The sequence below is a fragment of the Homalodisca vitripennis genome, chromosome 2, assembly GCF_021130785.1.
Source record: "Homalodisca vitripennis isolate AUS2020 chromosome 2, UT_GWSS_2.1, whole genome shotgun sequence".
Classification (NCBI taxonomy): domain Eukaryota; kingdom Metazoa; phylum Arthropoda; class Insecta; order Hemiptera; family Cicadellidae; genus Homalodisca; species Homalodisca vitripennis.
In genome coordinates this window covers 85,153,313-85,166,357 of record NC_060208.1, presented here as the reverse complement: position 1 = coordinate 85,166,357, position 13,045 = coordinate 85,153,313, and the positions used below count along the sequence as shown (strand labels likewise).

At 30.2% G+C, this 13,045-nt stretch overlaps 1 protein-coding gene across 3 annotated transcripts in view; it reads right to left on the bottom strand.

The window, feature by feature from the left end:
* The window catches only part of LOC124354299 (E3 ubiquitin-protein ligase RBBP6), a 119,859-nt gene that overhangs the window by 88,048 nt on the left and 18,766 nt on the right, over nt 1-13,045 (bottom strand). For all 3 annotated transcript variants that reach the window (XM_046804643.1, XM_046804641.1, XM_046804642.1), the window contains exons 4-5: nt 5,698-5,746; nt 1,305-1,361 (exon numbers count right to left, since the gene is read on the bottom strand). In XM_046804643.1, the coding sequence (XP_046660599.1) occupies nt 1,305-1,361; nt 5,698-5,746 (106 nt within the window). The remainder of the gene's footprint in view (nt 1-1,304; nt 1,362-5,697; nt 5,747-13,045) is intronic.

The window sequence follows — 13,045 nt, the reverse complement described above, 5'->3', positions numbered from 1 at the left end:
TCAGCTATCTACTTCTCGCGGTAACGCCGCCGCTAGGCCTACTCCGGACAATGACCAACCGGCCTCAGTGAGATCGCGGTTGCAAAATCTTTATCTTTAGAGATATCAATATAATTGTTTTTGTACATACATAAAACTAAATTTAGAAAAATAAAATGTGGGTGCCCATGGTAAAATTTTTTCTTATTTTTGAATTAAAAAATCTTAAAATTTATTTTTTTACCTAAAAAACTATAAACATATATTTTAAAGTTATTTTAATGTTGTTAAACAATTTTTTATACTTCAGACTAACCTTTTTCTGTGTACACAATTTCATTCTGGACATTTTGGTGTGTAATACAAGACAATAATATAAAAAACAGCAAAAATATTAATTTTTTACGAACAGTATGCAATACAGCTTTTTCTGCTCCGGGGATTTTCTCTGTAGTTCTTAGGTCAAATGGTTTTGGTACGTTTTTCCCACCATCAATATTTTGGTCTGGGGTTCAAAGGGTTAATATAAATGCATTCCCTGGAAAGCTAAAGTTTGAAAAAAAAAGAAGTATATATATCACTGTTCTCAGCATAATACATTTACAATATAAATATATCAATTGAGATTTTTTTGTATTGAGAAATTTTATTTCAGTAAAGTAGAAGACATTAGAGTACGTTTACACTTCCGTGTAAACATAAATGTACCTATGTACTACATTTTTGCATTCTGAAAAAATGTATGGCATTGTAAGAGTTGATTCCCTATGGGTAAGATTCCTCCCCTCCCACATTGACTTTTGCTGGTGTTCTGATAGTTTTTTCAATAAATATTGGTCAGTAATAAGGGAAAGGTAAACAATACAGCCTCTAGCTAACAGAAGGTGCATTTCCAGATACATAAACATGAGAATGTTTTATCATTACTCCAAGAATGTACCCTGAAATTTTCTAACTTCAATTTTGGTATAACCAATGTAAGTAAAATACAAACGGTTTTGATTTTGATTAATTTATTGTGTGTAAATAAAATATATGGATTTCAATATATCTTATTTTACTTTGACTATTTGCCATGCATTAATGATCCTTATGAGTAATTAAGAACACAATAATTACAATATTTTTACAACAATTTTAATTTGTACTTACATTTTTATTAAATACCTTATTTGACCTCAAAGGGTTAAAAGTTTTTAACAATAAAAAATTAATGACTGTCCAACTACAATTACATTTTTATTAATAACAAATTTTCATTCCTAAAGTATTTCTAAAATAATTAGAAACATTTAAACAGGTTTCGGATTTCAATTCTTACTCACCTTAGCAAGTTTTTGTACGTTTGGATCTTGCCCTTCGATAAATGGTTGGATATTAGTCTGAAATAATACAGAAAAATAATTAGAAACAATCTCATCAGAGACCAAAGTTAAATCTTAACAATCTTAACCGCAACTGTTCAACATTAAAAAAAGTGAGTACAAAAACACAATTTTTGAGCCTTGTTTAAAAATAAGGGCTGTAACAAATCTTAGAGTAATTATTTATTAAATAATGCTCCAGAACAAAATTGCTGTTATACAAAATTTAAAATAAGTTCAAATAAAATAATTAACCTTACTGATGTAATTGTAAGAAATTCACACATATCTTGGCTATTAAATCTTAATAAATTCCATCAGGTTTTATACACTTTGAAAAAAGGATGACCATTTGAAACAGAATCAATTATGAAACAAAACAACAACTGTTCTTATTTACTGAGAGTCCCAAATGCTACAGCATGGAACCCACTAGTTCTGTTCTACCACTTTTTTTGAGACAGATTAAAAGTAAGTATTACTATAACCATTCTATGACTAGTTTTTAGATTGCTAAATATATGTGAAGCAAGTAATACTTCAATCACATAAGTGAGGGAGGAAAGAAAGTGTGTAGTTGGCAGCAATGCTGTAGTAGCTGGTACTCTATATCCTACTGACATTTTGTTTAGAGCGTTTACAGTGAATTGTCATGTTTTTAAATGATTAATTCTAGAAGTGGCTACTATCAGATTTCCAATAATCCCTTACTATTTTACTTTAACTCATGATTTAGTGTTTAAGGAAGGATACGTTATAACCTAACATATCATATACCAATGAAAAATGAGATTCTGAACTTTCGTATATAAAACACTACTCGTTCTTTACTTGGCTACGAATAGTAAAAGAAAATGACATTAATTTGTAAAAGTACTTTATGGTAGTTGATCTTTTGCATTGAAAAATGAGTAATATTTAAAAATTTCATAAGGATTACTATTTTTTGTTTGAACCAGTGTAGCATCATTGAAAAGTTCAAATTCTAGAGCAACTATGGTCAATTAAGTGTTTTTATGTAGGAGTTATAGTTTCAATGTAACATACTTTTGAAATTATGTCTTGCTTTGGATAACTAGAAACAAACAGATGTTTCTATAGTAGTTAGAAAAAGACGAATCTTATTTTGTTTTTGTATATATGGTATAAAACATTTTCTAATAATGTTATTTATATATACGAAAGCCTATTATCTATATCATTTGATTACCTTTGTAAAACATTATCAGTCATCAGTCATTGTGACATGGCTGTTTCAAAATCAACCATTTTGTTGCATCACCCAATGGAAAAACACTCTGATTCAGTTTGGGTTTTTTATTGTATAGTGCGCATTTTAATATGGTAATAAAACAGTAATATATCACCTTCTTTTATTATGACACATCATTTAAGTGTCAAATCATATTGTGCAATATATACTGTATTTACATTTTTATTTCATTCCATGTAAACTATAGTTTGTTTTTTCAGTAGTGACATAATATATTTTGAAATGGCAACTAATACCTTGTGACACCTCAAATTGAATCTCATAAAAAATGCTATATTTTGGTAAAAAAAAAAAAAAAAATTGAAATCAGCTAAGCCGTTTGGTATCAACAGCCAATAATGTAATTTCTTACATTATAATTATTAATTAAACTACTGTACTATTGCTAATTACACAACACCATTACTTACTGAATGCAACAATATTCCCAAAAAGCAAAAGGTTTTGTGTAATATTAACATAATTACTAATTTCACTATTAGTATTTGTAAGTAAACTGGACATTGGGAATGCAGTTTCATTTGTTAAGTGACAGTGGTGCGTGTTGTATGTCTTGCTTCATAAGGAAAATGGTTTACAGCCTTCAAGAAAGAGTGGAGATTATTTTAATCTTTGGATTCAAGAATAAGTGTGAGAATAGAACTGGTAACGCATTCAACACACTGCATCCTGGAAGGAATGTGTCACCAAGGTGCATCATGGATTTAGTTGCAAAATTTACTGAAAGTGGTTCAGTTAACAACAAGAAAAGGACTGATAACAAGAGTTGACGAATTATCTCAAATTGAAGTGATTCATAATGTTGTTGAAAACCCTAATACATCCATTTCACCAAATTTCATCCTTGCAAAGTCAATGTTTATCGTGAATTTAATGAAGATGATTATGACTGTCGGATTAAATTCTATAAACAAATGAGTGCAATCATTACTGGTAATGAAAATTTTGTCAAAAACATTTGCTTTAGTAATGAATGTACATTTTATGTTGATGGGTTTGTTAATAAACACAATTGCCAATTTTGGTCAGACCAAAACCCACATGTGTTTGTTGAAGGATCAACCCAATGGTCTGAAAAAATTTATGTTTGGACAGGAATACTTGGCAACACTATTGTTAGACCGTCCTGTTATTTATTGAAGGAAACAAATGGAGAATCGTATTTAGATTTGCTAGAAAACACTTAAAAACCAGGTAAATGAAGTAGGCCAATTAAATTTAGATGCAGATACGTTTCATTTTCAACAAGGTGGAGCTCCTTCAAATTATGCTCTTCCTGTGCGACAATGGCTAGATGCACACTACCCGGATCACTAGATTGGTAAAAGAGGATCAATTGAGTGGCCGGCAACGTCTCCAGACAACACCCTTAGACTTTTTTGGTGGGGTCACTTGGAATCAGTAGTTTTTAAAACACATCCTACTGGTGCCCAAGACTTTAAAAATAGGATCACTGCTGAGTGCAGACACAACCCGAAAAACTTTTAGAAAGGTTAGGGAAGAATTTGAAAATAGGTTATTTTTTTGCTTGAACAACAATGGCTACCAATTTGAACATTTGATTTGAAGTTTACAAAGCATTTACAACAGTATTCAGTGAGTAATTTTGTTGTTATTAGCAGTAGTACAGTTGTTTGTAGAGAAATAATTGTTGTATGAGAAATTACATTATTGACTGCTGATACCAAATGGCTTGGCCGATTTCAATTTTTTTTTACCAAAATACAGCATTTTTTATGAGCTTCAATTTGAGGTGTCACAAGGTATTAGTTGCCATTTCAAAATTTTGGCTTTGGGAACACTATGTATTAATCATATATGGATACCTACATGATTATTGTACTATTGGAGGACATACATTTTTGAAGTTTCACAGTTTTTTATATAGTTAATTCCTTATTTTTTGACAAAAAAATAACGCTTTACATATGAATAGGAATGATATTCTTTTTAACCCTTTTAACCTGGGAGAAAAAACGATGTTCTCTTAAAACTGCCGTGCCAATTTTATGAAAGTCTCATAAAACTGCTGCATGCTCACTGCTTTGTTTTTGTACGTTTTTTATAACAAATTATTTTTATGATTTCTACTCAGGCTATTGTAATGTTTCTGGTACCAAAATTTGCAGAATTAAATGTTCTAACTAAATAAAGAATTTTAAAGTTTATCAAAGCAATTTAATAATTAGCTATTATATGTTTTTTTGTGTTTATAAACTTTTCAAAATGTTAAAAAATAACTTAAGCCTTAAAACTACAAGAAATAATAAAAACTTTAGTATGGAGAGCCAAATATTTCAGTTCTGGATTTAATTAGCTATAACATATCAAAGTTTCATACCCTTAGGGGAACAAATAATAATTTTATAATAAAATAAAATAAAATTGTTATGTGCCAATTTTTGGAAAAATAAAAACAAATACAAATCACTCACCAATAGCATCAAAAGGAGTTCCAATCATTGAACCAATGAAGTTTTTTCACTATCACTAAGTCACAAAATCTATTTACACATTTTTACAAACACTATTTTATATATTTACAATTTTTTTAAATCTGGTAGGCCTAATTGCAAATGTGATTGGGCAAACACATTGGATGGCACCCTTTTGGCAAAGAGAACAGACAGTTCTAGATCTCTTTCTATTACTCCTGTTACATTTGGTGCCCTTATCAGAACAAACCCAACAAGTTTTGTTACCGGGTAATTTTAACATAAACATAACCAAATACAGTTGTTTGAAGCAGAGTAAAACAGCATCGCCTGCCGACTGCCAAGACGCATTGATCAGCTGTGGACGACTCAGTATTTAGAATAAAAAAAGTCAAAGACTTTTAAATAGATGATTTATTGATTACTAAATCACCAATAAACTACAAAAAACTATAAACAGACAATATATTGTCCGCCTGTACGCTTCGCGTAGTATTCGGTGGTCAATATATTGTCCGCCCGGGTTATAAGGGTTAATTAATAAAAAAAATAAACTTGCAAAAACCTCTAAAGTCTAACATGGTTTTTCTTATGGAAATACTTGGAGTTGTACCAAAATAGGAAGATAGTAGATTAAACAACTTACATTTACGTGTTTAAGCCCAGCTAATTGAAGATTAGCCTCTTGTCTGTCCCTGAAACAAAGCATACATATAACTAGTATTATTAATGAAAACAGCATAACTTGAATTAAAGATGTTTAACATTCGGACTGACATTCAACGGATATCCGTTGATTTGGACTGCCCACTTAATCTCTTTGTTATATAAATTAAAATTATATTATCTAATTACTGAAATTAAATGAGGTAATATCAAATTTATTGTACCAGGTGTATATAGAACTCCTTAAAAAAAATTGATTATTTTCTGGAAAATATTAGATAGATTATTAAATACTTTACTAAGCATCAATTGTAATGTCTGTGTTGGAGGTGATTTTAATATTGATATTTTGGTAGATGTTAGAAAAAAGCTTGATTTTGTTAACTTACTTGAAATACACAACATATATTATAGTATAAACATTCCAACCAAAAATAGTTGACGTGCAATAGATAATTATATTACAGTATTGATAGAAAACATGTAAAGGTAATGTGCTTAATTACAGCTCTCTCTGATCATGTTGCTCAAATTTTGACATTGGTGAATTTTTATCAATAAAAAAAGTCACTACAACAGATTATGGAAATCAAAAAGAACATAAAAAACAGATGTAAATAATTTTATATAAATGATGTGGCAAATGAAAACTGGACTGAACTATACCAAACACCCCTTGAAAATAAAATCTCTTTCTTTTACAATGTGCTCAGTATATCTTTGACAAACATTTTCCCATAAAAAATGTACGCACTAAAAAACTGAAAATAAACAATGGTTTGATAATAGATTAAAAAACAGAGAAAATACCTAATAATACAATTGTAGGCATAATAGGGTAAACAAAAATAAACTTTTAAAATGTAGCCTTAAAAACAGAGAAGGAGTTATAGGAAATTAATAAGCCAAAAAGGGAAAGTTTTTTAATGCTGTACTTGGGCCATTTTTATTTCTTTGTTATATCAGTCAATTACCACAATGCCTCGCAGAACTGAAAATTAGTAATAAATTTTGTCTATTTGCTGATAACATAAATTTAATTGTCTCAAACAAAAATTTGACAAAAATTTTCCTGGAATGGAACCAGCAATAAACACAGTAAAAAAAACCACTAAACACATTAAATCTGTTGCTTAATGAAAATAAAATCATTTTTGTCAAATTTTCTTGTCAGAATTCCAATAACTAGAGTACAAATCAGCAAATTTCAGTCACATTTCATGATAATACAACGTTTTTAGGATTAGTAGTTAACATTCTCAATTGGTCCTTTCACATTGATACATCATGTTCTAAATTAAGTTCTGGTATTTTTGCAATGAAAAGGTTATCTCTATCTTGTAATTTAACATGCTTAAATTTAAATCTATTTATTTTGCATTGATCCACTCACACATATCTTATGGAGTGGAAGTGTATCGATCAACATCCCTCTGTAATATGAACAGAATTTTATCCCTTAAAAAGCCAAAAGAATTATGTTAAATCTTAATCATGATACTCATTGTAAAAATCACTTCACTGTAATGGGAATAATAACGGTTTACAAGTCTCTACATATATAAAACAGCTTTGTATGTTAAAAATATTATTGGCACATTAACTACAAATTTTGACAAACATAGCTATAACACAAGAAATAAATACAATTTACAAATAATTAAACGTAACAAAGAAACTTATATAGGAATACAGTTTTTTAACCACCTTCCAATATCGATAAAAAATTAAATAAATTTCATGAAGTTCAAATAATGTTTAAAGCATTTTTGTTGAAGCTGCCTTGTACAATTCGCATGAATACTGGTCCAAAACAAACTCATAATTTTGCACTTTCTTTTTTCTTTTTAGTTTTAAGTAACAATTAACATCGTTCATGTTTACAGTTGTATATTTGATGAATAAAGAATTGTTTGAATTGAATTGAACAGTACGTAAACAATTGGGTATCAATCTGATTCATATACCTCTGGAAAGGGTAAAGAGTATATAACAAACCAAACCAAACCAAAAACATTGTTACAATAACTATAACAAATAAAAACCTTAGGTTTTTCTCAAATTTTTTGATTAATATAATGTTCTGTAGTTTATTGTAACTAAAATGATACCAAATACAGTTAGGTTTGCATTAAAAAAATTTTTTTACAGATTTTAGAAAATTGTCTCGCAAAAAAGGGGAAAACTGCTTGGAATTTAAAGAGAATACTAAGAAAGGGCAGTTGGAGGGTTTAAGGGCTGATACAAGGAGAGGCCCACACTAGAATCCCAGGCCGCGCTGCTCATGTTGTGACTTCACAGTAAGGGGCGGGGCGAGCAGCGCTCCGTCTCGTAAGAATAGCATTCGCCGCCAGGACTTGACCGTGAAACTTATCAATATTTCATCATAAACCGGTGAAGGTAGTTATCCTATCTCATGAGTATCCCTTTAGCACAAATACTTCATCATAGTTACATAGATATTATAATTCATTTGGAATTATTAGGTAAAAAAAATGAAAAAAAAAAAAAAAAATAAGCAATACAAAAGTTATTCTTATTATAAAATTTACTATTTATTGGCCTAACTTATTAATCTTTCTTTTTTTTACATTTGCCACGCTCTTTTTTCCTACAATTTAATTCCATTGTTTGTTTGCTATAGTTATTTAAAATAATATTAGTAAAGATATTTATGCACTGTTTTTACATAAATCAAAGAACTAATAGAACAAGTTTTTACATGGAAAAAATGTATGAGTCGCTAAGGTGATCTAAACATTAAATTGTTTCAAAACTTTTTCTCTGTTGTTTTAACCTTAGAAACATTTTTTCATACTTGTCCCTTACAACAAGTTTAAAGAGTTTAAGACAATCAGTTAAAATATTTACAACTAAACTAGATGGGTACTTCAAAGCTTCCCCCTGTCAATGACCTGTAGATAAGAACTGTAACACATTTGCTAGAGACTAGCTCTTTGTATTCTACTAAATCATTTTTCACATTGTTTACAAGTATTCGATTTTAGCATTTTGAAACATATGTACCCACACTATGTCAACTAAGGCTACTAAGTCATTCTCTGAGATGGCAACATCATTTAATGCTTTAATTACATCTTCAAAATCAATATCATTTAAATCAAAAACTATCGCTTTTAATTCAACAAGGTCTGTTGGTCTGTAAAAAATAAATCTTTGATCTCAAATATCTTATTAGAAGCTGATACAACCTTTATTAGGCTGACAGCTTTCAGTATTTTTTTCTGCCTCAAGAACTTGTACAACAGAAATATTGTAGCATCCTCCACACATTTGTCTGTACTGCCCCAAACCTCGCTTCTAAGTTTATCTGTTTGAAATGTACCTATTAGTACATATTTATACTTTAAAACTATTTATTAAGTACTTAATTACAACTATTATAGTCTTTTACACTGTGAACCAAGGCAGTTTTGAGTGTCCAAAGTGAGTTTGCCATTTACGTTTCCTTCTATTACCCGTTTCCTCCCCTTGAATGGCAAGCTGTCCCATGCTTCTAACCACTCAACAAACTTCATTAAATATAACATCGCGTTTCATCCGTCAACGTTTTGCACTAGATTTCAAAAACTTATCATTAAACCTCAACACCTTTGAAGGGGTTCTTTAAACGTTAACAATCTTCCACCACGTAAGGAATTATCTCTAAAAACATTGTTGTGCCAAAAATGCATTATTGTTATTTTGAAGTAGCGTGGTGCTTTAGAGCAGCTATGTTCTTAACATCAAACAGTTTCACACACAAATCTACGTTTTGTCTCTCAATATAGTTGGAAATAAAACTTTTTTTTGTTAATGAAAGGGCTGTTTTAACAACATTACGTTCTTCTAATTTTTGAATAATTTTTTAGATGGTGAAACACTTGCAAAATGAGTATTTTTTTACTATCCATAAAAGTCAGGGAAGATAAATGAATTGATTACTGTCTGATTGGTTTCAGCCAGTTGTTTCTTATTGGCAGTTGTTCACATTTAAAAAGGTGAACAGTGTCAAACATAACAAAAATTTCCTGTTGTTTGTTATAAGGATTGAAAAAACTACTATTAAGTGTTCCACCACTGTAGCGTTTTTTTAAAGCTACATTGATTTATTTTTTTTTAATAAAACCTAAATTAAATAAAAATTTTGTAAATTCGAAATATTGGGACTTAATTTTAGATTAGATTGTGAATTGTCAGGGTAAAAACGAACAATGCAATCCTTTGGCAAGTTGAGTACTGTAGTTTTAAATTGTTAGGAACGGCAGGTTGACTGCCTTGAATTGATTAGAACTTGTCTTGTTGCGAGTATTGTTCTCCTGGTTTTGATACAGCTGGACCAATGAGAGAGCACCAACGGATTGTCCTGCAAACTATGATTGGAAAGGGAAGTATTTAGTATTTAAGCGCCCGCTCATAATTTTCGCCCTTCTTTTGGTTTTTTTCGTGAGTAAAGTTAATTGCAGTGCGGTGTATTTCTTAAATTTTTTTCCGCGAGTGATTTTGAGGTAAGCACCAAATTATATTGTACGTTTTATTGAAATAGTCATCCTGCATCTGATTTTAAATTAATTCTGTTGTCTTTTTTATAGGAAAAAAATTAAATTCAAAGAAACTACAGAGCATTCTGAATAACTTATTCTCGAAGAACAACTAGAGCATAATGGAATCATACAAGTTATATTTGGTTCATGCTTGCAAGAGAAGTGAATTAAAAATGAACTTTGTTAATAACTTTAATTGAGATTTGGAAAAGTAGTAATTTATTAATATTTAACTGTAACTGTTTTATTGTGAATTATTAATTGAAAACTTTAATAATTGTTAGAGAGAGAGGAGTTGTAATCTGAATTGCAGAGACTTGAAAGTTATGGTTCAAATAGTGTAACGAGAGAAGTTTAAATTTTTATTTTGAATTTTGAGTGAACTTAGAAGTGAACATTTTTATTTTAGTTATTTTATAAGTGGTATTTCATTTTTTAATTTTAAAACTTTATTATTTTATTTTAGAGAGAGAGCTCTGATTTTTATTTTGATATATTTGATTAATATTTTTTATTTCTTTCCAAAGGAATTTTTAAATTTACTAAACGGTTTTGTCAATTCTTTGTGGAAAATAGAGTTGATAAAAAATTCTGAAAAGTTGAACTTATTAATTTGCCAGTTAAAAATAAATCCATTGTTTTTATTTAGAACTGTGATTTTTATTTTAGACAAACCAGATAATATTTAATAGTTAACAAATTTAGTAAAAATACATTGTACTTAATATTTTCCCCAACTAGGATCTTTACTAATAAAAAAATATTTTATATCGTCTTTGGATGTATTATTGATGATTTTAAATATTAATACTCTGGAATATTAATATAAACAATCCAAGTCGTTATAACCACAAAGCTTTGTAAACATAGTTCTGTTAACACCACTGTTGTCAGAAATAATTGTTAACACTATATACCCAACATCAGTTAACAACATTTTCAATACTTGTAAAATTAAGACTTTACAAATAATCACTGGTTAAATCTCTACAGGGAAATAACCCTACAATATCTTTTATTTTGTGAAAGTAAAGTGAGCTTTATCATAAATGACTGAATGGTTTTTGCTAATCCAATAGAGTTTTGGTTTTGATTATGAAGCTAGTCCTTCCAATTTACCACCTGTATGGCTGACATTTCTGGTTTTTACATAAATTTAATCAATAAGTAAGCTAAATACATTTTCATTTTTCTTTCATACAGGATTAATTTTTTTTTAGAATATCTAATATGAGTAGTATCTATTCCAGAGCTACCAGTTCCTAATTTGATGTAAAAGAATTGCAAGTATCGTGGATGGGGCATAGTCAAAACTTTGGCATCTCTAATATTTTTGTATGCAGCTGGAAAACAAAAGAAAATAACGTTGCAAACCAAATTAAAGGAAAACGTACAATATGAAAATTTTAACTGAAGCTGTTAATTTAATTTGTTTCTTTAAAGAAAGTTAACTTTTCTGCAACATTAGTGTCTGTTGTTTTCTTCTAACATCCCATCCAACAAACTGCTTATACATTCTACTTTGTCTGATTTTGGTATGGTCTATTACTTCAGAGGATAGCTTTTTAATTAATTATATTTCTTAGCTTGGTGACCAACTGTCAATTTTTAAGTTCTGTGAAAACGTTCGCAAAATAACTACTATTCTTGATCAAGTTATTATTTTTAACTAAATAAAAGGGACAAGTCGTCTTTAATGTTTAAGGACAATGTAACTGTAGGGTAAATATGTCTTTAATGAAAACTAAAAATAAAAATATAGTTGGTTGATGTTCTGTTGAGAATATACATTGTTAAGTTCTAAGTTACACATCTTACTGTAATTATTTGTGAGACCCGCTGAATGAAGTCAATTGTGTCCCGCCGTTTCTTCCTCTTGGATTTGTTTTTGGTGTCCGCTCTTCTGCTTCCTTTCTTCTTTCTTCTCTGGATCCTTCCTCTCAGCCGGCAGATACTTTCCAATGTAGTTAGGCAAGTTTTTCAAAAATTGTTGGAACCGCATCGTTCCTATAGCCTATCCCCGCTTAACTGTTAAAATGTTGCCACAGGTCGAGGTACAGTGTCTTCCTTTATTTATATATCGCTCCGCCTCGTCAAAATGTTTAATGCACACGCGGGAGTTGGACGAGTAACCTCACAACTATCTCTGTGAATCGCTCTTAGCCACGCACGGTAATGTCTCAAGGATCTTTCCGGAAATGAAAAAACATTAACAAATCGGCTTAACATAATTGCTTTTAACACTCTGGAACGCAACATTTACTCGGCATATAAACCAGGCTCCGACAAAATCCCCAACACACACACACAGTATCCCCAACAGATGTGTGTCCCTGTAGTCAACAAACGGTCACAATTGACTGGTGTCAATGACAAGTGAAAGTAAGTAAAAGTATGAGGGTGCGAAACGCTGAGATGGTTGAGCCCGAGCCTCGCCCCTTACCGTGACGTCACGCAGGACCAGCGGCAGGGCAGCAGCGAGGCCTGGATTCTAGTGTGGCCTTGGCTGATACCATAACAATTTTAAAGTTTAAAATACAATGTATTGTGTATTTAACTGTACTTGGTTGTAACTCACGCTATGATTGTTTAATTTACATAATAATTCAAAAGTATAAGGAATGTTAACTCTCCACTATTAAAAGGTGAAGACAGAATGACATAGGTTATAATAAAATATGAATGATGAAATAACTTTTGCTTTTCTCTTATACAGAGAGCAATGAACGGGAACTGAGACTGAAAACCTCGCTTTGGGTGGCAACGTCACAAAGTGAACAGATA